A 25,959-nucleotide genomic window follows, 5' to 3' on the forward strand; every position below is an offset into this window, starting at 1 on the left:
ACTATCAGCAAGCCTAACCCAGATCTTTGGGAAGAGATCTGTCGTCAAAGGCTGTCGCCGTGCCATGAGCCTTGTAGTGGTGGGGAAAAGAGCCTTGTGGCTCAACTTGTCCAGCCTGTCGAGAAAGCAGATTTCCTTATTTCCTTGACGTTCCTGTTGAGAAGGATTGTTTGGTCAGGTGCAACAGCGCCTCTTCAACCTCAGGAGGCTGAAGAAATTTGGCTTGGCACTGAAAACCCACAAACCTTTACAGATCCACAATTGAGAGCATCCTGTCGGGCTGTATCACCGCCTGGTATGGCAACTGCACCGCCTGTAACCGCAGGGCTCTCCAGAGGGTGGTGCAATCTGCCCAACGCATCACCGGGGACAAGCCACCTGCCCTCCAGGATAACTACAGCAACCGATGTCACAGGAAGGCCAAAAAGATCATCAAGGACATCAACCACCCAAGCCACAGCCTGTTCACCCCGCTATCCTCCAGAAGGCGAGGTCAGTACAGGTGCATCAAAGCTGGGACAGAGAGACTGAAAAACAGCTTCTATCTCAAGGCCATCAGACTGTTAAACAGCCATCACTAGCACGTTAGACGCTGCTGCCCTATATACATAGACTTGAAATTACTGGCCACTTTAATAATGGAACACTAGTCACTTTAATAGTGTTTACATATCTTGCATTACTCATCTCATATGTGTATATATGCATTCTATCCTATTCTACTGTATCTTAGTCTATGCCGCTCTGACATTGCTCGTCCAAATATTTATATATTCTTAATTCCATTCCTTTACTTTAGCTTGTGTGTATTGTTAGATATTACTTTTTAGATATTACTGCACTGTTGGAGCTAGAAACACAATTTGATTTAATGAATCTAACCTTTGAGTGAAAAAACTAAACTAATTGTCATCAAGAAATAATTGTTTTATCAAAAACATGCGTGTCACAATTTTTGGCACCCCTAGAAATTCTTATGAACAAAATCGAATTGATGTACACTACCATTCAAAAGTTTGGGGTCACTTATAATTTCCTTTTTTTTGTCCATTAAAATAACATGAAATTGATCAGAAATACAGTGTAGACATTGTTAATGTTGTAAATGACTATTGTAGCTGGAAACGGCAGATTTTTTAAATGGAATATCTACATAGGCGTACAGAGGTCCATTATCAGCAAACATCACTCCTGTGTTCCAATGGCACGTTGTGTTAGCTAATCCAAGTTTATCATTTTAAAAGGCTAATTGATCATTAAAAAAAACCTTTTCAATTATGTTAGCACAGCTGAAAACTGTTGTCCTTATTAAAGAAGCAATAAAACTGGCCTTTAGACTAGTTGAGTATCTGGAGCAACAGCATTTGTGGGTTCGAATACAGGCTCAAAATGGCCAGAAACAAAGACCTTTCTTCTGAAACTCGTCAGTCTATTCTTGTTCTGAGAAATGAAGGCTATTCCATGCAAGAAATTGCCAAGAAACTGAAGATCTCGTACAACGCTGTGTACTACTCCCTTCACCGAACAGAGCAAACTGTCTCTAACCAGAATAGAAAGAGTGGGAGGCCCGGTGCACAACTGAGCAAGTTTGAGAGACAGACGCCTCACAAGTCCTCAACTGGCAGTTTCATTAAATAGTACCCGCAAAACACCAGTCTCAATGTCAACAGTGAAGAGGCGACTCCGGGATGCTGGCCTTCTAGGAAGAGTTCCTCTGTCCAGTGTCTGTGTTCTTTTGCCCATCTTAATCTTTCATTTTTATTGGTCAGTATGAGATATGGCTTTTTCTTTGCAACTCTGCCTAACACAAAACAAGGACATTTCTATGTGACCCCAAACTTTTGAACGGTAGTGTATATTCCGATTTAATCTGAGTCTTTGGGAACATTTAAAAAGGTCATCCATGACTTTTTGTTTCACTGGAGTGTAAATGTGACACACAGGCTAAACTCCCTTAGTCATCTATCAGCAGGGGAAAGCCCAGAGGACACACAAATGAAATGAGACAAATGGTTGTTGACCTTTACAAATCAGGCAATGTCTATAAAAAGATATCTACATGCCTGAAACTACCCATCTACACTATTAGGGCAATAATTAAGAAATGTAAAACTGAAGCTGTGATGAACCTGCCTGGAATAGGATGCAAGTGTATTTTGCCCCCTCACACCGTGAGAAGCATGGTTCAAGTGGCCAAAAAATCTCCAAGGATCACAGTTGGAGAATTGCAGAAGTTGGTTACATCTTGGGGTGTCCAAAACGACTATTAGACACCACCTCCAGGCACACAAGTTATTTGGAAGGGTTGCCAGAAGAAACCGCCTGGAGTTTTCTAAATGTCATTGGAACTTAGATTGGAACCAGGTTCTATGGTCTGATGAGACTAAAATAGAGCTTTTGGGCAACAAACACCAAAGGTGGGTTTGGCATAAAAAGATGCATGGTGATCCAATGAAGTATGGTGGTGGATCTGTGATGTTGTGGGGCTGATTTTACTTACAAAGGCCCTGGGAAGATTGCTAGGATACATAGGCATCATGGACTTCATGTTCCAAGAGGAAAAAACTGAGTTGTCATTGGATCTTTCAGCAGGACAACGATCCAAAGCATACCACCAAATCCACACGAAAATGGTTCACAGACCATAGAATCAAGCTTTTGCAATAGCAATCCCAGTCCCCTGACCTAAACCTCTGTGGGGTGAGCTGAATAAAAGAGTCCACAAGTGAGGACCAAGGACTCTGAAAGATCCGGATAGTTTCTGTATGGAGGAATGGTGTCAAATCTTTTCCTATGTGTTCTTCCACCTCATCAAACATTATAGGAGACAGCTCAGAGCTGTTATCTTGGCAAAAAGAGGGTGCACAAAGTACTAAATGCAGGGGTGCAAATATTTGTGACATGCAGGTTTTTGAATAAAATAATTATTTCTTTATGACGATTTTTTTTTCTTTGCAGAATTTTAACTCAAAGGTTAGATTCATGATATTTTCAGTGTAAGAAAAAGCTGATAAACAACAATTACATTTTTTACAGCCTTTTTTGTTAATATTTACCTAGGGTGGCAATAATTCAGGAGAGCACTGTATGTGCTCCTAGAACCCTTCCCTTTGTGCAGCAACCCATTCGCATGGGTTCGCTCTCAAGGAAGACGGAGGGAATACACTCTACCCGAGGGGCCCCTGTGCCACGGGCTCTCTGGTGATCGAGTCTGGGCTACTCGCCACAAGAGCAGGGAACTGGCGTGCATGCGCAGTCCAGTCCTGGGTCTGGTCCACTGTTACGAAGAAGTACAGACTGCAGTTCGCTCTGAAACCACCCGTTTCAACTGAATTTGGGAATCAGCAGTGGCTGGCAACTCAGCACGAATACTAGAGCAGGAAATCTCCTCTCTATTAAGTAAAGGCCCTATCAGGGCGATTCCAGCGGCAGAGAGCCACCTAGGCTTTTATTCCCGGTACTTCCTGGTTCCCAACAAATGTAGAGGTGTCTCTCTCTATTTATCGAGGCGGCTGTTAACCTCAGTTGACCTGTAGGATGCTTATTTTCACAAACATCCTGCCAGCACACAGGAGGTTAAGGTTTGCATTTCAAGGTACAGCCGACGAATACCTCGCTGTTCCATTCAGGCTAGCGCTAGCTCCCCAAATGTTCAGCAAATGTGTAGAGGCAGCTCTCATATCCCTGAGAAACAAGGGGCTGAGAATCTACAGCTACATAGACGATTACCTGCTTTGCTCCCCATCCCGAGAGCAAGCGGTGCGAGACACGGCTTCCCTAGTAACCCACCTCTCCGAGATAGGGTTCAATATCAATCAGAAAAAGAGCTGTTTGGTGCCATCACACAGAATAGAATACCTAGGCATTATGCTGGATTCTCTCTCTTATGATGCAACACTCTCAGACGACCGCATCGAGTTGTTTCCGACAGTGCCTTTCCCTGTTCCACAGGGGCGCTCAGTCACGTTCAGGACATGCCTCCGAGTGCTAGGGTTGACTGTGTCCACCATCTCAGTAGTACCCCTCTTGGCCTACTGAGGCTGAGAGATTTCCAGCGCTGGGTGTTTTCCCAACTTCTGTGTACACGCCGTCACCTCAATCGTCAGATAAAGGTGACCTCCAAATGTCTCTCGGCTCTCCATCACTGGAAGAGGCGCAGTTCACATGGAGAAGACAAATGGAGTGTGGACCCCACATCTCCGCATTGCTCACATAAATGACCTTGAGTTGCTGACAGTATTTCTCTCCCTGAGACACTTTGACCCTCCCTTCGGAATAGTCACGTCTTGATCAGAACGGACAATACGACTGTGGTGGTGTACATTAGCCGCCAGAGGGGCACTCCCTCCCTGCGCTTACAGACTAGCCGTCAGGATTATTCTGTGAAGCAGAGCACACCACGTGACTCATGTCCTGGGGCGTACTGAACGTAGCAGCGGACTTATTGTCCACGGGGAATGGAAACTTCATCCCCAAGTGGTGAAACAGATCTCAGAGAGATACGGTCAAGCATCTGTTGAGCTCTTCGCAGCGCAAGAAAACGTGCACTGCACTGCCTGTTGTTCTTTGCACTTGCAGGAGACGCACCACTGGGGGTGGACACAGAGGCACACCCATGGTCGAGGGTGTTGCTTTATGCTTTTCCTCTTCTAAGCCTCATACTCCCCCACTCTAGCCAGAGTGAAGGAAGAAGGCTCATCCCTCATTTTGGTAGTCCCTCGATGGCCCTCCGGGTCTGGCCTGTGGTGTGACCAAAAACAGATCATTCCTTACCAATGCTCTGTATCCAAGGTTTTATGCTTTCTGACGAACCTTATGGACAGAAGGAAGGCTTTCTCCACTGTTAAGGCCTACCTTGCCGCTATCTCGGCAGGTCATATAGGCTTCAACATTAACATGTTGGGAAAACACCCCATTATGTCGCTTATATCCAGTTCCAAAGCCTTTAATCCCGTCATGGGATTTGTCTATTGTGTTTGAAGCTATTTTACAGCAGCCTTTTGAGCTGCTGGAAAATGAGATGAAATATCTCTCCTTTAAGACCGCTTTACTGGTTGCCCTTATGTCCGCAAAGCGAGTGAGTGAGCTGTAGGCACTGTCAGTTCACCATTCGTGCCTACGGTTTGGCCGGGGTTTTACCAAGGTTCCGTGTTGGCCAATTATGCCTTTATGTCTGAGGTTGTTATATTACCCTCATCCTGAGAGACGAGAATGATGGGCATCACTGAACTCTCCATGGTCTCTCCTAAAACACCACCAAATCTCTGCACCAGATAGCCATCAGAAGAGTTGAAGAGTTGAGTCAGCTCATACCTGTCGTAGGAGTAGCTGGCCCCTGAAGCCTGCTTCTCTACACCAGGATCCTGCAGACAAAACAAAGTGAGTATGTTCATGCTTTGAAAGAAGGGTTGGGACGTAAACATGGATTGTGTCATTATTAGCGAAGTCATAAACGGAGATGAGTGTGCAGGGAAAGTTGGGGAGGATACTTGGGGTGCAGAGATATTGGTGATGCTGTTTTAGGAAAAAGTAGAGGGAGGGTCAGGGAGGGGCTGAGAAAGGGGAGAATTGAGGGACTGAGATTCAAGGGCTTAGGGAGGGGACGTATAGGTCATGTCAGTCCTCCATACCTCCAGATTGGACTCTGTTTGAGCCTGTCCCGAGGTGAGTGTGGTCCCTGAGCAGCTGCTGGCACTGGCCTGGTTCTGCTGAGTCAGGCTGGTGCTGGCAGGCCAAGGGGCTGCTGTCTGGGAGTCAGGGTGTAGTGGAGCTGGAGCCTGTGGTTGGCTCTGGCCTTGGGCCTGATGCTGGGACTGGGTTTGGCTGGGGTTCTGGTTGAGGTCAAGCTGGGTTGCGGCAGTACCTGTGCCAGGGTCCGGCACAGTCTGTACTGGAGGGGAAAAAACTGCAGGCTGGGAAGGCTGATTAGGCTGTGCAAAGGGGACGGCATCTGGAAGCTGGGCCTTGGCCTGCTGCTGGACCTGCTGATGTAGGGAGGGACATATATTATATTGGTGGAGGACTCAACATTTATTTATTTATTCTTTATTTAACCAGATAGGCCAGTTGAGAACACGTTCTCATTTACAACTGCGATCTGGCCAAGATAAAGAAAAGCAGTGCGACAAAAACAACAACACATAGTTAGACATAAACAAACGTACAGTCAATAACACAACAGACAAATCTATGTCACTGGAATGTCATTGGAACTTAGATTGGAACCAGGTTCTATGGTCTGATGAGACTAAAATAGAGCTTTTTGGCAACAAACACCAAAGGTGGGTTTGGCATAAAAAGAGACATGGTGATCCACTGAAGTATGGTGGTGGATCTGTGATGTTGTGGGGCTGTTTTACTTCCAAATGGAAGTAAATGTAGAAGAGTTTAGGCAATAAATAGAAAATAAGGGAAAGCCGCACACTAAGAGCTCAGATGCAAAAATGTAATAACCAACGTTTCAACAGCAAAGCTGTCTTCATCAGGGTATCATCACAAACACTGCGAAATGAGTCATTAATATAGTGTCAAGAGACACACAGGTGTTTGTAATCATGGCCAAGTGTGGCCTAATATCATTGGTTAACTCATATTTTAAAAAATGGCATAAAGAACATACAAAAAGACAAACAAATGGATAGCATACGATCATAACATTTGTAGTCTAAAATGTATCTAACAAACAATTACAATGGCAAAATCACAATAATGGCTTCAGATCAAAGTCTATGTTGAGACCGAAGGGAGCAAGGGTCTTTAAGTTAAAGATCCAGGCAGCCTCTCGTTTTAACAATAAATTATCAAGGTCACCCCCTCTCCTAGGCAGGGTGACATGTTCGATGCCAATATAACGCAGAGACGAAATCAAATGACTGGCTGTGCTCAATGCAATGGCACTTATAAATGTAGATCCTTCAAACACCCCCAAACAGGGAAATCTATCCCAATTAAAGGTGTTATTACGTGTTCCACTAAGGCAGTTATTTATCTTATAACTTGTCCTTGTGGTAAAAATTATGTGGGTAAAACAAAGCGTGAATTAAAAGTACGTATCTCAGAGCATTGTAGCACCATTAGGTGCAAAAACTTAACTTACCCAGTTGCCGCCCACTTTTTGGAAGCAAACCACTCGATTTCGTCTCTGCGTTATATTGGCATCGAACATGTCACCCTCCCGAGGAGAGGGGGTGACCTTGATAATTTATTGTTAAAACGAGAGGCTGCCTGTTTGTTAGATACATTTTAGACTACAAATGCTATGATCGTATGCTATCCATTTGTTTGTCTTTTTGTATGTTCTTTGTATGCCATTTTTTTTTATATATTTGAGTTAACCAATGATTAGGCCACACTTGGCCATGATTAAACACCTGTGTGTCTCTTGACACTATATTAATGACTCATTTCGCAGTGTTTGTGATGATACCCTGATGAAGACAGCTTTGCTGTCGAAACGTTGGTTATTAAATTTTTGCATCTGAGCTCTTAGAGTGTGCAGCTTTCCCTTATTTTCTAGTTTTCTACTCCGCTAGCCAGCACCTCGCCTTTATAGGTGTGCGTTTCTTTTTTCTAGATTGTTCTGTTACCAAGGCAATAAATAGGCCATAGAGGCAAAATAATTACAATTTAGCATGAACACTGGAGTGATATGTGCAGATGATGATGTGCAAGCAGAGATACTGGGGTGAAAAAGAGCAAGAGGATAAGTAACAATATGAGGATGAGGTAGGTAGATAGATGGGCTATTTACAGATTGGCTGTGTACAGGTCCAGTGATCGGTAAGCTGCTCTGACAGCTGATGCTTAAAGTTGGAGAGGGAGATATAAGACTCAAGCTTCAGTGATTTTTGCAATTCGTTCCAGTCATTGGCAGCAGAGAATTGGAAGGAAAGGCGGCCAAAGGAAGTGTTGGCTTTGGGGATGACCAGTGAAATATACCTGCTGGAGCGCGTGCTACGAGTGGGTGTTGCTATGGTGACCAGTGAGCTAAGATAAGGCAGGGCTTTACCTAGCATAGACTTATAGATGGCCTGGAGCCAGTGGGTTTGGCGACGAATATGTAGTGAGGGCCAGCCAACGAGAGCATACAGGTCGCAGTGGTGGGTAGTATATGGGGCTTTGGTGACAAAATGGATGGCACTGTGATAGACTACATCCAGTTTGCTGAGTAGAGTGTTGGAGACTTTTGTAAATGACATTGCGTGCAGTGATCGGTTGTAGAGCATGCATTTAGTTTTAATTGCATTTAAGAGCAGTTGGAGACCACGGAAGGAGAGTTGTATGGTATTGAAGCTCATCTGGAGGTTAGTTAACACAGTGTCAAACGAAGGGCCAAAGGTATTCAGAATGGTGTCGTCTGCATAGAGGTGGATCAGAGAATCACCAGCAGCGAGAGCAACATCATTGATGTATACAGAGAAAAGAGTCGGCCCGAGAATTGAACACCCATAGAGACTGCCAGAGGTCCGGACAGCAGGCCCTCCGATTTGACACACTGAACTCTATCAGAGAAGTAGTTGGTGAACGAGGCGAGGAAGTCATTTGAGAAGCCAAGGCTACTGAGTCTGCCGTTAAGAATGTGGTGATTGACAGAGTCGAAAGCCTTGGCCAGATCGATGAAGACGGCTGCACAGTACTGTCTTTTATGGATGGCAGTTACGATATCGTTTAGGACCTTGAGCGTGGCTGAGGTGCACCCATGACCAGCTCGGAAACCAGATTGCATAGTGAAGGTACGATGGGATTCGAAATGGTCGGTGATCTGTTAACTTGGCTTTCGAAGATTTTAGAAGGGCAGGGCAGGATGGATATAGGTCTATAACAGTTTGGGTCTAGAGTGTCTCCCCCTATGAAGAGGGGGATGACCGGGGCAGCTTTCCAGTCTTTGGGATCTCAGACGATGCGAAAGAGAGGTTGAATAGGCTAGTAATAGGGGTTGCAACAATTTTGGCGGATAATTTTAGAGAGGGTCCAGATTGTCTAGCCCAGCTGATTTGTAGGGATCCAGATTTTGCAGCTCTTTTAGAACATTAACTGTCTGGATTTGGGTGAAGGAGAAGCGGTGGGGGGGGGGGTCTTGGGAAAGTTGCTGCAGGGGGTACACTGAGATATAGCCCTTGGTTGACCCCAGACTTGACTGCCCTTGACCTGCACAAAAACATCCTGTGGCGTTCTGCGTTAGCATCAAATAGCCCCCACGATATGCAACTTTTCAGGGAAGTCATGAACCAATATACTCAGTCAGTTAGGAAAGCTAAGGCTAGCTTTTTCAAACAGAAATTTGCATCCTGTAGCACTAATTCTAAAACTTTTTGGGACACTAAAGTCTATGGAGAATAAGAGCACCTCCCAGCTGCCCTCTGCACTGAGGACAGGAAACACTTTCACCACCGATAAATCTACGATAATCGATCATTTCAATAAGCATTTTTCTACCCCTACCCCTCGATTATCGTAGATTTATCGGTGGTGAAAGTGTTTCCTGTCCTCAGTGCAGAGGGCAGCTGGGAGGTGCTCTTATTCTCCATAGACTTTACAGTGTCCCAAAACGTTTTGGAATTAGTGCTACATGATGCAAATTTCGTCCGGTTGGAATCGTCCGGTTGGAATATTATTGAAGTTCTAAGTTAAAAAGGCCCTAAAGACTGATGCTATACAACGTTTGACATGTTTGAACGAACGTAAATATAACTTTTGACTTTTTGTCGTGACATTTTGGCCGCGCTTCCTACACTTGGAGTAGCTTACAGAACGCAGAAACAACAAGGAGTTATTTGGACATAAATTATGGACTTTATCGAACAAAACAACATTTATTGTGGACCTGGGATTCCTGGAAGTGCCTTCTGATGAAGATCATCAAAGGTAAGTGAATATTTCTAATGCTATTTATGATTTTAGATGACTCCAAAATGGCGGGTATCTGTATTGCCTAGTGTATTTTTCTGAGCACAGTACTCAGATTATAGCAGAGTGCTTTCCCCGTGAAGCTTTTTTGAAATCTGTCACAGCGGTTGCATAAAGGAGATGTTCCTCTATAATTCTTTGAATAACAGTTTAATATTTTATCAACGTTTATGATGAGTATTTTTGTAAATTTTTGTGCTGATTCACCGGGAATATTGGAGGAAAAATATTTTCTGAACATCACGCGCCAATGTAAAAGGCTGTTTTTGGATATAAATATCAACTTGATCGAACAAAAAATGCATGTATTGTGTAACATGATGTCCTAGGAGTGTCATCTGATGAAGATCGTCAAAGGTTAGTGCATAATTTTAGCTACATTTCTGGTATTTGTGACGCCTGTCCTTGCTAGGAAAATGGCTGTGTGGTTTTTCTTGTGTTGGAACTGTCCTAACATAATCTAACTTTATGCTTTCGCCGTAAAGCCTTTTTGAAATCGGACAACGTGGTTACATTAAGGAGACGTGTATCTTTAAAATGGTGTAAAATAGTCGTATGTCTGAGAACTTTGAATTATGACATTTTTTTGGTTTTGAATTTGGCGCTCTGATTTTTCACTGGCTGTTGAATAGTGTGAACTGCTAGCGTCCCACCTCCCCAAGAGAGGTTAAGATGGTGAGGAAAGCACTTTTTTAAAGAGCAACCAGGCTTCCTCTACTGATGGGATGAAGTCAATATCCTCCCAGGATACCCTGGTCAGGTCGATTAGAAAGGCCTGCTCGCTGAAGTGTTTTAGGGAGCGTTTGACAGTGAGGGGTGATAATTTGACCACAGATCCATTACGCATGCAGGCAATGAGGCAGTGATCGCTGAGATCTTGGCCATTTGCAAGTTCTCATTTGCAACTGCAACCTGGCCAAGATAAAGCATAGCAATTCGACACATACAACAACACAGAGTTACACATGGAATAAACAAAACATACAGTCAATAATACAGTAGAACAAAAGAAAACAAAAAGTCTATATACAGTAAGTGCAAATGAGATAAGTTAAGGCAATAAATAGGCCACGGTGGCGAAGTAATTACAATACAGCAATTAAACACTGGAATGATAGATGTGCAGAAGATGAATGTGCAAGTAGAGATACTGGGGTGCAAAGGAGCAAAATAAATAAATAAATAAATAAATAAATACAGTATGGGGAGGAGGTAGGTAGATAGATGGGCTGTTTACAGATGGGCTATGTACAGGTGCAGTGATCTGTGAGCTGCTCTGACAGCTGGTGCTTAAAGCTAGTGAGGGAGATATGAGTCTCCAGCTTCAGAGATTTTTGCAGTTCGTTCCAGTCATTGGCAGCAGAGAACTGGAAGGAAAGATGAACAAAGGAGGAATTGGCTTTGGGGGTGACCAGGGAGATATACCTGCTGGAGCGCGTGCTACAAGTGGGTGCTGCTATGGTGACCAGAGAGCTGAGATAAGGCGGGGCTTTACCTAGCAGAGACTTGTAGATAACCTGTAGCCAGTGGGTTTGGCGATGAGCATGAAGCGAGGGCCAACCAACGAGGGGGTCTATAACAAGTGGCAACGGTGTGAGACTTGTTTCTGTAAAGGTGGATTTTTAAAAGTAGAAGCTCGAATTGTTTGGGCACAGACCTGGATAGTATGACAGAACTCTGCAAGCCATCTCTGCAGTAGATTGCAACTCCGCCCCCTTTGGCAGTTCTATCTTGTCGGAAAATGTTATAGTTAGGGATGGAAATTTCAGGATTTTCTGTGGTCTTCCTAAGCCAGGATTCAGACACGGCTAGGACATCCAGGTTGGCAGAGTGTGCTAAAGCAGTGAATAAAGCAAACTTAGGGAGGAGGCTTCTAATGTTAACATGCATGAAACAAAAGCTTTTACAGTTACAGAAGTCAACAAATGAGAGCGCCTGGGGAATGGGAGTGGAGCTAGGGCCTGCAGGGCCTGGATTAACCTCCACATCACCAGAGGAACAGAGGAGGAGTAGGATAAGGGTACAGCTAAAGGCTATAAGAACTGGTCGTCTAGTGCGTTGGGAACAGAGAGTAAAAGGAGCAGATTTCTGGGCGTGGTAGAATAGATTCAAGGCATAATGTACAGATAAGGGTATGGTAGGATGTGTGTACAGTGGAGGTAAACCTAGGCATTGGTTTGTGTAAGTGTATTGTATACATAAACTCAGTTACATATTATCATGTCTACAAAAGCAGAAAAATCCTCTTATATTTACCTGTCTTAAGGGCAGAAAGCTGGGCAGAGCAAGTTCAGGTGCAGCAGCGGGGTGTGAGTATGTGGGGTGTGTGACGTGTTGAAAAGGTAGGCGTACAGCAGCAGGGTTTGGGTGCATGTGGTGTGTATTCTGCGGTTGTGTGTTCTGTTGTCCAGGCAGTGAGGCAAGGTGTGAGTGAACCGGGTGTGTGAGAGTGGGGAGCTGTGTGTGAGGGTGTGTGTGTGTCATAACACTCTGTTGCAGAGCAGCGGGGTACATCTGCTGATGCTGTGGCAGTGTGGGTGCTGTCATGGCCAGCAAGGGTGTGTGTGAGGATATCGGGGGCACAGAGGTGGGGGGCGCCAGAGCATTCTCTATATGCAAGGGGGCGAGGGACGAGACAGAGGGGGGCAGAGTGGCTGGCTGGCCTGGGGAGACGTAGAGAGGGGGCAGAGAGGAGGGGTAGGACTGGGGAACAAGGCAGGGGTGAGGGTAGGTGTCACATCCAGTCAGAGAGGTCACCACTTGAATGTTGGGATACGGTGAGGAAAACTGGGAGGAAGATAAGAAAAGGGTAGAATAAGAAAGCAATCAGAGACCAGGGTTTGGAGTATGGAACCTCCATACTGCAGACCGATCAGGCAAGCAAAAGGCAAATTGCATATTTCCAATACAGTGCACAACTTTTGACAAAAAAGCTGTGTACTATGGTGTATTTGATGCCATTAGAGACAAAGCAAGATATATATATATATATATATATATATATATATAAAGCTGCTCAACTAAGAACCATAGTCCTTGATACTTTTTAGTGGTCAAATGCAATAAGCACATCTACCTACATAGAGTTGGCGACATATGGTACCAAAAAGAAAGACAGGGAATAAAGAATGATCCATCACAGGTAGCAGTAAAAGTGAGAGGGGAGGGGTTACCTGGGAAAGGTGTGTTGGTGGCAGAGATGTGGAGATCTGCAGTGGCTGCAGCTGCTGAAGGACAGAGGTCTGAGCCAATAGCTGCTGAGAAGGTGATGCCTGGGAAGGCAGACTAGATGATGATTGTTGGTGCTGGGAAAGGCTTTGAGCAGCAGGAAAATTCTAGACAGCACAAGCGAGGGAGTGTAAGATAGAAAAATAGAGCGAAAGAGAGGGGAGAAATTAAGTGGGATAAGGCTAGGTCTCCGGTTACATCTCTCAATTGGACATCTGCTTTTCCTGCTATTGACCCAAATCAGAAATCAGGCTTACATTTCCCATCCTGTCCCTGTCTCTGTGCCAGGAGTCAGCCAGCATCTGCTACTGTTACTGCTGCACACTCCACAGACAAAACAGGCCTGAGGGACTGAGGGGCTGGCGGATGCAGCGGATAAAACAACTATTATTGTTTTCATTATAGTTTCCAATATCTCTCCATTTGGCCACGCTCAGAGGAAACTCCTGTTTATTAGGCTACTAGTAGTTTGGTGATTCACCTAACATACAATACACAGCTGGTCCTCATCCCAGGAGCACCAAAACAAACCAACAGCTTTGTCATAAATAAATGTTTATCTGACAGAGAACGTGTATTCGTTTTATCTCCCTCTGACAGTGTTATTTAGCCCATTTAGACAGTGTGTATTGAGAGGAAGGGAGATCTACCTGGTTCAGGAAAACTGTGTTGTAAAGATAGGGTTGGTTCTATGAAGAATGAAAACACAGGGTCAGAGAACTGAAACTTGACTCAAAAGGGGAACAATGTACTACTGTACGGTTACTCTCCACCAGGTTCGATGGGAATGGCACTACTTTTCAGGTCAGCCTGAGCAAGGTACTTCATATATTATTTGATCTATAAAGATCTGCAACTGAGCATCAACAGATCCTTGATGTTAAAGGGTTAGAAGTGCACAGTGTCAACCTCAGACTGACTCCTATATCGAAACTCACCTGTTGGCCTAGTGGTAGTGTAGCTGCCTGGCTGTGCTGTGGAGTGGCAGTCCCAGTCTGTTGTTGCACTATGGGGGCCACTGGGTAGGTCTGAGGGGCTGCAGCCTGCTGTGGAGTCAGAGCAGATGGATAGGCCTGACCCATCACACTGGGTTTCGTTGGCGTGCAGCCTTGTACCGGTGCAGCCTGTTGTTTTATGTGTGGGGCTGTGGGTGGGTAGCTCTGTGAAGCAGCGTTTGGTTGCACCATTAGGGGTGCAGCGTTGGGGTAACTCTGGAGGGTTGAACCTTGCTGCACAGTATGGGCAGGTGACTGATAGCTCTGGACGACTGGAGCCTGTTGGACAGTGGGCTGGGCCATTGTCTGGCTGTGTTTGGGTAGGGGGACCTGCACAGTTTGCTGGTTGTGCTGCTGAATGGGGGCCTGCACAGGCTGTTGGCTATGTTGCTGTTGAATGGGGACCAGCACAGTCTGTTGGCTGTGATGCATGGGACTAGACTGGCCTGGCTGCAGACTGGGAGGCATGGCTGTGGCTGGGAGGCTGGCTGTGGCTGGGAGTCTGGCTGTGGCTGGGAGGCTGTGTGGCGCTGGGCAAGGCTGGATTGGGGGAAGCACAGCAGCAGCTAGAGGCTGTGTTGCGACACTGGGAGCCTGAGTAGGGAGACTGGGTATAGGTACGGTGTGGACCACAGTTGGGGCTGCAGATTCATAGCTCTGTGGGGGAGTGAGATGTTGCAGATGCTCCACTGGAGCTGGGTAGCTCTGTGCAGCTGGTTGTGAGGGTATTGTTGCAGTTCCTATGCTAGCTGCCAATACAGTATGTTGGACAGGCATGGCTACTGCTGCTGAGAAGCTTGCTGCTGTTGGGGTCTGTTGCAGAATTGGAACTGGGTAGCTTGCAGCAGTTTGAGTCATTTGTTGCTGAGTTGGGGCAATGTAGCTCTGTGGAGTTGGTGTCTGTTGGATTGGCATAGTTGCTGCAGTGTAGCTTGCTGCAGTGTGTGGCTGTTGCAGGGGCAGGGTAGCTGCTGAAAAGCTTGCTGCAGGCTGTTGAAGTGGTACATTTGCAGTTGAATGACTTGCTGCTGTTGCTATCTTTTGCAGAGCTGGAGCTGGATAGCTATGTCCAGTATGGTTATGTTGCAGAGGAATGTTTGAGGCTGAGTAAGTTGCTGAGGCTGGGGTGTGTTGTAGAGCTGCAGCTGAATAGCTGGCTGCGGTAGGTGTCTGTTGGGCTGCCAGGGGACTGGCGGGATAGCTGTGGCCAAGCTGGAGGTACTGCAGGGGCGTGTACAGGGCTGGGGCAGAGGCAGGCTGGCCCTGGAGAGATGACTGGTTCTGGAGCAATGCATGCACAGCACTGGGCTGAGAGGAGAGATGGAGACATGTTAAAGGACAGACAGAGAGTCACTTTTCTGGGCGGTGCTTTTAGGCCCCCGTTAAAAGTTTCTGTATTTGACAGTGATGTAAAATATTCTGAATGAACACAAATATCTAAATCTACAAACTAGAACAATAATAGCTAGACATCCTGTACAAGAGAAAAACACGAGCCAAAATGTTCAGTTGACAAAAACAAAGGATGTCAATGATAAAGCGTGGATGAAGGATTAAAATAAAGTTGTAAAAACACCCAAACAATGAGCAGGGTTAACAGAAGAGGCAGCAGGTGTGCACTAAAATAAGGAGGCAGAGGATGGGGAAGAGGGGACACAGCCATCTTTCATTCCCTTCGTTTGCAGCAGCCATCTGTCCATTCACTGAGGACATTCCATGGGCAGGGAGATATGAGTGGGTGTAAAAAGGCGGGTTTTGGCATTTGGTCAGTGAAGTAGAAACAGTCTAGCTGAAATTGGCAAAGGGTTAGAGAGTTAGTGTAGACAGCAGCATCTATGGCCCTCCAGAGAACCAGCTTGTCCCAAAGCGCACAAACAGAATCAGTGGAGGGACCATGGACTTCTATGGTAGTTTGAAGCTGAGCGGAAGAGAGAGAGCAGGGTCCAGTCCCATAGCTGCATTAAAACAGAGCGCCCTCTACTGGCCTAAGGAGGGAGTGAGGTCTAGAGCAATCATCAGCTCCATCTTATGCAAAGTAGCGCCTTCTATAAGCTGGGAGGAGTCAGCTCTACAGGTGAGAGTTTGAGCTGAGGGTAGGGGTCTGGGAGCCTCTCAGTAGTCTAAAGCAGACCCCTCTCATCTGCTTTACCAAATCTGCACTGACATCAAGGAACTGGACAGGTGAAAGCACAATCATTGTTGGTATCAACAGTAAGTTCACCTATCCTTTGTTGTCAGTTCAGTGCAGATGAAGGAAAGGAGACATGGAGAGAAAGACACTTCAGACCATTGAGATGCAGTCCTAGTCTCCCTGTGGGACCTACCACTCCCGGAGGCCCGGTGGCTCGGTGCTCCCCAGCACAGTAGCTGGCCTTGTGGTCCTGTGTGGGCCTGGCTAGAGGGGGTGCTGTGTGGTCACCACTGAAGCTGCCTCTCTGGGTTAACTTCAGACTACCATCCCCATAGCTCCGTACAGGCTGCTGGGCTGCAGACAGGTGGAGGAGGGAGTCTTGGCCCTGGTTGGATGGGGTGGTTTTACGGCTGATGATGTTCATCAGGTTCTTTTGTAGTAAGGAGAGGTCAGATAAGTCACTTCCTGTATGACTTGGTCCTTTCATCCCTCCTGACCCTGCAGTTGTTGTCATCCCACTGGAGAAGTGGTGGTGCCGGTAGGGGCAAGCACAGGGGTGTGGTGGAAAGGGAAAAGCAGTGTGCTTCTTGTGCCCCCCCTCTCGTGACTTCAGCAGCAGCAGAGAGAGGCAGGCCTGGCACAGGTGGCTTCTGGGCGCGCCTTGGTGATGATGGTGGTGTTGAAGGGCAGAGTTTAGGCTCTGCAGCGTGCTAAGGTCCGAGTGCCTCCGCCCCACTGCTGCCTCCACTGACACAGACTTCAACCTGCTTCCATTGGTGGCTTCCAACGTCGGAGATTCTATAGAAGAGTCACTATGACGTCGGGCCTCAGAGTACGTGGGGGATGGGGGTGCCAGGAGGATGGGGGCAGGAAATGCACTCAGGGAAGGGAAGCCGTCCTCAGCCTCAGAGCGGAACTCAGAGGGGCTGCTCTCTGATTGGTCGTCTGGTGATGTGGGGGTGGGACTGGAAGCTCTCTGTTGGCTGCAGGACCCAGATGTAATAGGTTGCAGGAGCATATGAAGAGAGATGTCGTTGTTGTCCCTAAGAGTGTCAATGACCGAGGCACTCCCTCTCCGTGTCCCTGCACCCACTCGGAACTCCGGCCCCAGGGCTGCTTTCCACCCCTCGCCCCTTTCACAGGACCGGGGACGTGCTGAAGCCAAACACTGACGCTGAGCCCATACAGGGACCCACAGGCAAAACATACCTTACTCAAAAGGCACACAACCAAAACACATATGCACAACAAAAACATGATAATGAAGTGGGATGAATAAATGAGATACAGGTGTGTGTGTGTGTGTGTGTGTGTGTGTGTGTGTGTGTGCATTAAATCAGTATACATTGCGCATAAACATACATGTGCCAATGTTAGCAGACGTGTAAATTGATACAGATTTATGGATAAAGGTAAATAACCATGTTTGTGTGCATATGTAACATACATGTGCATGTAATGCATATCTCTATGTAAATGAGGATGTATGTGCATGTGTCCAATATGCGTGTGTAGTGCATGCATGTTAATGACCCTCTGTGCAGTTCACATGTGTTGAATGTACATGAAGTGTACATCTGTATGTGTATGGTACAGACCTGCTGCGTTGCCATGGTGATGGGCTCGACTTGGGACTGGTAGAGGACATTGTGCTGGCTGCTGTGGGAGTCAGAAAACACAGTGGAGCCCAGACCGCTGTCAAAGGTACTGTCTGCTACATAGACAAACAGAGATGGAGGTTAGTCTTTAACCACACAGGCAACTAGAACAAAGTGACAAAGAGCGATTTACATATTAGACACAAATAAACAAGTACAAACCCCCATAATATAAACACTACTGTCAAAGATCAATTCAACCGCATGACACAGAGACCACTGTATCAAATGTATGCGAATGTGTGACAGGAAGGAGATGTGTTGGTCTTGTGGGGTTTTACATGTTGCGTGTCTTTCCACATGATGTGCGTGTCAGTGGTGTCTCACATGTGACAGAGGTTGCGCTGGCCGGAAGGTTACATAGCCTGGTGTGCTGGTCTGCCTCTGGCTCATTGGGCTCAATCAAAGGGGGCTGTCCTGCCTGTGTAGCCCCAGCAGAGGTCCCCTGGGCTAGGGTGGCCTGGGCCCTGAGTCCTGCCTCTCCCTGGTTCACTGGGGTTCTGGCTGACACAGTCCTCTCCCGCCTCCATTTAATCAGTGCTACACGGTCCCGGATCGACTTCCCCACGATCTTAGCATCACTCTCATGGAAGAACCCTGATTCCACCTGTCGGGGAGAGGAGGAGTGTGGGAAGAGGAGTATTTTTAGAGTCAATGTGTTAGAGGAAGAGAGAAAACAGGAGAGAGCCAGGAAGAGGGAGGGAGAGAGAATAATTTCTTGAGGAGGGCAGCAGCTGGGTTCAGAGAGAATAGTCCGCCTCTGTCTGGGACAACAGCACTGGAGACAGGATACAGGACAGGTACATTTAGACCTTTTAGAAGAGATACATCTGAAATAATGTTTAGATTTTTGGGGGGTTTGGAGTCATTAATAGGCATTATGGCCTGAACCTTCCATGGAATGTTTAAATGGTTTCTGTTTTAGCACAACCTGACAAATGTATTTATTTCATGGAGTATGAGTCCCATATCTTTAACATGATCTTTGCTTTTAAGTGTAAAATGTAGTCATTTAATCAACCCAAACGTAATAAAACATGTCATAAAACATGAATAATAAAGCAAAGAAGCAGCGTTTCTGCTCGCTAAGTAGCATAGTGCATGAATGGACACATCAGCCCCTTCGATAAAGATAAACTGCATCTCCCATGGTGCCCGTCTGTGAAGAAATGAGTCATGGAAAGTGGCGAGGGGTGATCGGAGATGGGGAGCTGTGGGCCACATTCCTCCTATCTCTATCATTACAGCAAGACCTTACATTTTCCCCAGCTTATCTTGACCGAGCACAGACAGATGGAGATGTCACCATAGAGGGAAGAAAGCAGGTCAGCTAGCTGTCTGCCAAAATAATCGATGGCCCTGATTCTCAGTAACACTAAGCACTGCAGCCTGACCCATTCACAACAAAAATGTGATCACTCTGGAAGGAATGAGAGAGCCAATCCTGAGGTTTCATAGAGTCAACCTCACAGGGCACACACACTAACAACTGATTCATGGAGTGCTGAATAATGTATATATATATTTTTCCATATTAAGTCCATCTCTGATAAAATGTATACAAGTAGCCTTAGAAGTACAGTTCATGAAATCAATAACTTGCTAACATCAAATAGCATTCATATTAGTGGTCGACCAATTATGATTTTTCAACGCCGATACCGATTATTGGATGACCAAAAAAATGCAGATACCGATTAAATCGGCCGATTTTTATTTATTTATTTATTTATATTTATATATATATATTTGTAATAATGACAATTACAACAATACTGAATGAACAATGAACACTTTTATTTTAACTTAATATAATACATAAATAAAATAAATTTAGTCTGAAAATAAATAATGAAACATGTTCAATTTGGTTTAAATAATGCAAAAACAAAGTGTTGGAGAAGAAAGTAAAAGTGCAATACGTGCCATGTAAAAAAGCTAACGTTTAAGTTAGCATGAACATGAGACCATATGAAAGCTGGTGGTTCCTTTTTTTATTTTATTTTTTTTATTTTTTTATTTCACCTTTATTTAACCAGGTAGGCAAGTTGAGAACAAGTTCTCATTTACAATTGCGACCTGGCCAAGATAAAGAAAAGCAGTTCGACAACATACAACAACACAGAGTTACACATGGAGTAAACAACATACAGTCAATAATACAGTAGAAAAAAAATAAAAATAAGACTATATACAATGTGAGCAAATGATGTGAGATAAGGGAGGTAAAAGCAAAAAAATGCCATGGTGGCAAAGTAAATAAAGTTTAGCAAGAAAAACACTGGAATGGTAGATTTGTAGTTTGAAGAAAGTTCAAAGTTCAAATATAAATAATATGGTGCAAATGAGCAAAATAAATAAAATAAATAAATACAGTAGGGGAAGAGGTAGTAGTTTGGGCTAAATTATAGATGGGCTATGTACAGGTGCAGTGATCTGTGAGATGCTCTGACAGCTGGTGCTTACATGCGTCTTCAATATTCCCAGTTAAGAAGTTTTAGGTTGTAATTATTATAGGACTATTTCTCTCTATACCATTTGTATTTCATAGACCGATTAATCCGTCGACCTCTAATTCATATATTAGCCATTTCAGAGACACTTAGATAATTCCTTTGGTGATACAGCAGTAGCAATACAAGGATATAACAACTACAGAAGAGACAGGAATGCCTACGGGGAGGTGGGTGTGTGAGTGACAGACAGAGTACATGAACAGTATTCAGACCCCTTCACTTTTTCCACATTTTGTTACGTTACAGCCTTATTCTAAAATGTCTATTAAATAAAAAATGTTCCTCATCAATCTACACACAATACCCCATAATGAAAAAGTGAAAACAGTTTGTTTTTTTTGCAAAATGTTTTAACTTAAATACTTTATTTACATAAGTATTCAGACCCATGAAATTCAAAATTGAGCTGAGGTGCATTCTGTGTCTATTGATCATCCTTGAGATGTTTCTACAACTTGATTGGAGTCCCCTGTGGTAAATTCAATTGATTGGACATGATTTGGAAAGGAACACACCTGTCTATATAAAAGGTTCCACAGTTGACAGTGGATGTCAGAGCAAAGATCAAGCCATGATGTCAAAGGAATTGTCCGTAGAGCTCCAAGACAGGATTGAGTCGAGGCACAGATCTGGGGAAGGGTACCAAAACATTTCTGCCGCATTGAAGGTCCCCATCTTTTTTTAAATGGAAGAAGTTTGGAACCACCAAGACTCTTCCTAGAGCTGGCTGCCCGGCCAAACTGAGCAATCGGGGGAGAAGGGTTTTGGTCAGGGAGGTGACCAAGAACCTGATGGTCACTCTGACAGAGCTCTAGAGTTCATCTGTGGAGATGGGAGAATCTTCCAGATGGACAACCATCTCTGCGACACCACCAATCAGGCCTTTCTGGTAGAGTGGCCAGATGGTAACCACTCCTCTGTAAAAGGCACATGACACCCTGCTTGGAGTTTGCGAAAACGCACCTAAAGACTCTTAGACCATGAAAAACAAGATTCTCTGGTCTGATAAAACCAAGATTGAACTCTTTGACCTTAATGCCAAGCATCACGTCTGGAAGAAACTTCGCACTCAGGACCTCAGACTGGGGCGAAGGTTCACCTTTCAACAGGACAAGGACACAGCCAAGACAACGCAGGAGTTGCTTTCGGGACAAGTCTCTAAATGTCCTTGAGTGGCCCAGCCAGAGCTCAGATTTGAACCGGATCGAACATCTCTGGACAGACCTGAAAATAGCTGTGCCGCAATGCTCCTCATCCAACCTGGAGAGGATCTGCAGAGAAGAACGGAAGAAACTCCTCAAGTACAGGTGTGCCAAGCTTGTAGCGTCATACCCAAGAAAACTCAATGCTGTAATCACTGCCAAAGGTGCTTCAACAAAGTACTGAGTAAAGTGTCTGAATACTTATGTAAATGTGATATTTACGTTACTTAAATGTTTTTATAAATTAGCAAAAGTTTCTAAAAGCCTGTTTTTGCTTTGTCATTATAGGGCATTGTGTGTAGATTGATGAGGAAAAAATCTATTTAATACATTTTAGAATAAGGCTGTAACGCAACAATGTGGAAAAAGTCAAGGTTTCTTTCCATAGGCACCATAGAGCCATATCCCTGTAATTCTTAAGGAAGATCTCATGTCCAGTGTTATTGAAGTGTTGTGGTTGCAGGTTCACCCGCCTCATGTAAAGTCTATTATTTTAGTGTATTGCTATAGGTCACCAAGAAGTAACAGTCAGTATCTAGATACTGTGTGTGAAATGCCTGACATGTTAACAAAGAGGATTGGGAAAGGCCCTTTCATGTTTCAACATTACAATGCCCTTGTGCACAAAGCGAAGTCCATACAGAAATGGTTCGTCAAGATCGGTGTGGGAGAACTTGACTGGCCTGCACAGAGCCCTGACCTAAAACCCCATCAAACACCTTTGGGATGAATTGGAACGCCGACTGCGAGTAAGGCCTAATCGCCCAACATCAGTGTCCGTCCTCACTAATGCTCGTGGCTGAATTGAAGCAAGTCCCCGCAGAAATGTTCCAACATCTTCTGGGAAGGATTTCCACTAGAGTGGAGGCTGTTATAGCAGCAAAGGTGGGACCAACTCCATATTAATGCCCATGATTTTGGAATGAGATGTTCGATGAACAGGTGTCCACATACTTTTGGTCATGTAGTGTAGAATTTTGATGAGGCATACATTTGTGGATAAAGCAATTTCTAGAGTGTTGAAAGTTTCCAACAGCACAGTGGTCTCCATCATTGGGAAATTGAAACGCATACATTTAAACTACCAAGACTGCCTAGAGCTGGTTGTCCGACCAAACTGAGCAGCCGGGCAAGAAGGACCTTGTTCAGAGAGGTGACCAAGAACCCAATGAACCACAGAGTTCCTTGAGGGAGATGGGAGAACCTGCCAGAAGGACAGTTTCTACAGCACTTAACCAATCTGGCCTTTATGGGAGAGAGGCCAGACGGAAGCCACTCCTGAGAAAAAGACACGACAGCAAGTTTGCAAAAAGGCACATGAAATGGCGCCAATTATATAATGGCGTCGGAGGGGATGGCTACCGTTTTAAGGGCCCATAACCAACTGTGCTATTTTGTTAGTTTTTTTTCCCTCGCATTGTTTGTACATAAAGTTGCTGCTAATGTATCTTATGACCGAAAAGAACAGAGATTACTCACCTCGAACTGGACAAATATTTTTTCTTTAATGAGTCCGACACAAAGGATATACTGCTTCCCGGAGACCAGGCCGAAATCCCAGTCATTTACGTGAAGAAAATACGCAGATACAGGGGGCGAAAGTTGGGGTGCATTGTGAGGATTCGTAGGCGAGTGAGTTAATCACCACTACCATTGGTTCTATTGGCCAACGTGCAATCACTGGAAAACAAACTGGATGATCTACGGTCGAGACTATCCTGCCAACGAGTCATTAAAAACTGTAATATCTTGTTTCACCGAGTCGTGGCTGAACGACGACACAGATAATATAGAGCTGGCGGGGTTTTCTGTGCATCGGCAAGACAGAGCATCTACGTCTGGTAAGATGAGGGGCGGGGGGTGTGTCTATTCGTCAATAACAGCTGGTGCGCGATGTCTAATATTAAAGAAGTCTCGAGGTATTGCTCACCTGAGGTAGAGTACCTCATGATAAGCTGGAGACCGCACTATCTACCAAGAGAGTTCTCATCTATATTATTCGTAGCTGTCCATTTACCACCACAAACCAATGCTGGCACTAAGACCACACTCAACGAGCTGTATAAGGTCATAAGCAATCAAGAAAATGCTCATCCAGAAGCGCCGTTCCTAGTGGCCGGGGACTTTAATGCAGGCAAACAAATCTGTTTTACCTAATTTCTACCAGCATGTCACATGTGCCACCAGAGAAAAAAACGAACTCTAGACCACTTTTACTCCACACACAGAGACACATACAAAGCTCTCCCTCACCTTCCATTTGGGAAATCTGACCATAATTCTATCCTCCTCATTCCTGCTTACAAGTAAAAACTAAAGCAGGAAGTACCAGTGATTCGCTCAATATGGAAGTGGTCAGATGATGTGGATGCTATGCTACAGTGCTGTTTTGCTAGCACAGACTGGAATTCATCCAATTCAATCCGTGATTCATCCAATGGCATTGAGGAGTATACCACTTCAGTCACCGGCTTCATCAATAAGTGCATCAACAACGTCGTCCCCACAGTGACCGTGCGTACATATCCCAACCAGAAGCCATGGAATACAGGCAACATCCGCACCGAGGTAAAGGCTAGAGCTGCCGCTTTCAAGGAGCGGGACACTAATCAGGATGCTTATAAGAAATCCTGCTCTGCCCTCAGACGAACCATCAAACAGGCAAAGCGTCAATCCTACTACACCGGCTCTGATGCTCATCGGATGTGGCAGGGCTTGCAAATTATTACGGACTACAAAGGGAAGCACAGCCACGAGCTGCCAAGTGACGGAAGCCTACCAGACGAAAAAAAGCGAAATGCCCTTTATGCTCGCTTTGAGGCAAGCAACACTGAAGCATGCATGAGAGCACCAGCTGTTCCGGACGACTTTGTGATCACACTTTCCATAGTTGATGTGAGTAAGACCTTTAAACAGGTCCACATTCACAAGGCCGCAGGGCCAGACGGATTACCAGGACTTGTACTCAGAGCATACACGGACCAACTGGTAAGTGTCTATTATGAACTATTATGATCCAAACACACCAAGACAGTCGTGAAGAGGGCACGACAACATCTTTCCCCCTCATGAGACTGAAAAGATTTGGCACGGGTCCCCAGATCTTCAAAAAGTTATACAGCTGCACCATCGAGAGCATCCTGAACGGTTGCATCACCGCCTGATATGGCAACTGCTCGGCATCCGACCATAAGGCGCTACAGAGAGTAGTGAGTACAGCCCAATACATCACTGGGGCCAAGCCTTCCTCTGACACTAGACGGTGTCAGAGGAAGGCCCAAAAAATTGTCAAAGATTACAGTCACACAAGTCATAGACTGTTCTCTCTGCTACCGCACGGCAAATGGTACCGGAGCGCCAAGTCTATGTCCAAAAGGCTCCTTAACAGCTTCTACCACCAAGCCATAAGACTGCTGAACAATTAATCAAATGGCCACCCAGACTATTTACATTGACCACCCCCCTTTGCTTTTACAATGCTGCTACTTGCTGTTTATTATCTATTCATAGTCACTTTACCCCTACCTACATCTACAAATTACCTTGACTAACCTGTACCCCCGCACATTGACTTGGTACCGGTACCCCCTGTATATAGTTATTGTTATGTAATCTTATTGTGTTACTTTTTATTTTACACTAGTTTACTTAGCAAATATTTCCTTAACTCTCTCTCTTTAACTGCATTGTTGGTTAGGTAAGCATTTCACGGTAAGGTCTACACCTGTATTCGGCACATGTGAAAAATACAATTTTATTTGATAGACAAGAGCATAAGGCAAAATATTCTGTGGTCTGATGAGACAAAATGTAAATCTTTGGCCTAAATGCAAAGCGCTATTTCTGGAGAAAACCTGGCCCTGCTCATGACCGTCTAACACCATCTCTACCGTGAAGCATGGTGGTGGCAGCATCATGCTATGGGGATGCTTTCTGTGAAAAGACTTGAAGATTGCTTTTCACCACAGCTCCCCATCTAACTTAATTGAGCTTGAGAAAATCTGCAAGGAAGAACAGGAGATGATCCCCAAATCCAGATGTTCAAAGCTGATACAGACATACCCAAGATGACTCAAAGCTGTAATCGCCGCAAAAGGTGCTTCTACAATGTATTGACTCATGGGTATGAATACTTATTTAAATGAGATATTTCTGTATTTCACTTTCAAAAATGTCGTTATTGTGTGTGTGGATCATTGAGAAAAAAAGGTCCTTTGCTGTTGTTCTGGGATTGAGAAAAAAAGTGTCAGGCTGTAACAACAAAATGTGGAATAAGTCAAGGAGTATGAATACTTTCTGAATACACCACAATACATGCCACCA

General features: G+C 45.1%; 1 protein-coding gene across 4 annotated transcripts in view; it reads right to left on the reverse strand.

Moving 5' to 3' along the window:
• Positions 1–25,959, reverse strand: part of LOC115166351 (serine/threonine-protein kinase WNK2) — a 119,045-nt gene that overhangs the window by 33,451 nt on the left and 59,635 nt on the right. For 3 of the 4 annotated variants that reach the window (XM_029720271.1, XM_029720270.1, XM_029720269.1), the window contains exons 8-16: positions 18,246–18,525; positions 17,859–17,974; positions 16,454–17,434; positions 14,073–15,437; positions 13,785–13,823; positions 13,080–13,241; positions 12,163–12,693; positions 5,631–5,984; positions 5,314–5,363 (exon numbers count right to left, since the gene is read on the reverse strand). In XM_029720271.1, coding sequence (XP_029576131.1) covers positions 5,314–5,363; positions 5,631–5,984; positions 12,163–12,693; positions 13,080–13,241; positions 13,785–13,823; positions 14,073–15,437; positions 16,454–17,434; positions 17,859–17,974; positions 18,246–18,525 — 3,878 coding nt within the window. The remainder of the gene's footprint in view (positions 1–5,313; positions 5,364–5,630; positions 5,985–12,162; positions 12,694–13,079; positions 13,242–13,784; positions 13,824–14,072; positions 15,438–16,453; positions 17,435–17,858; positions 17,975–18,245; positions 18,526–25,959) is intronic. The other variant, XM_029720272.1, reaches the window with a different exon arrangement.

Source organism: Salmo trutta, chromosome 28 (assembly GCF_901001165.1).
Source record: "Salmo trutta chromosome 28, fSalTru1.1, whole genome shotgun sequence".
Lineage (NCBI taxonomy): Eukaryota > Metazoa > Chordata > Actinopteri > Salmoniformes > Salmonidae > Salmo > Salmo trutta.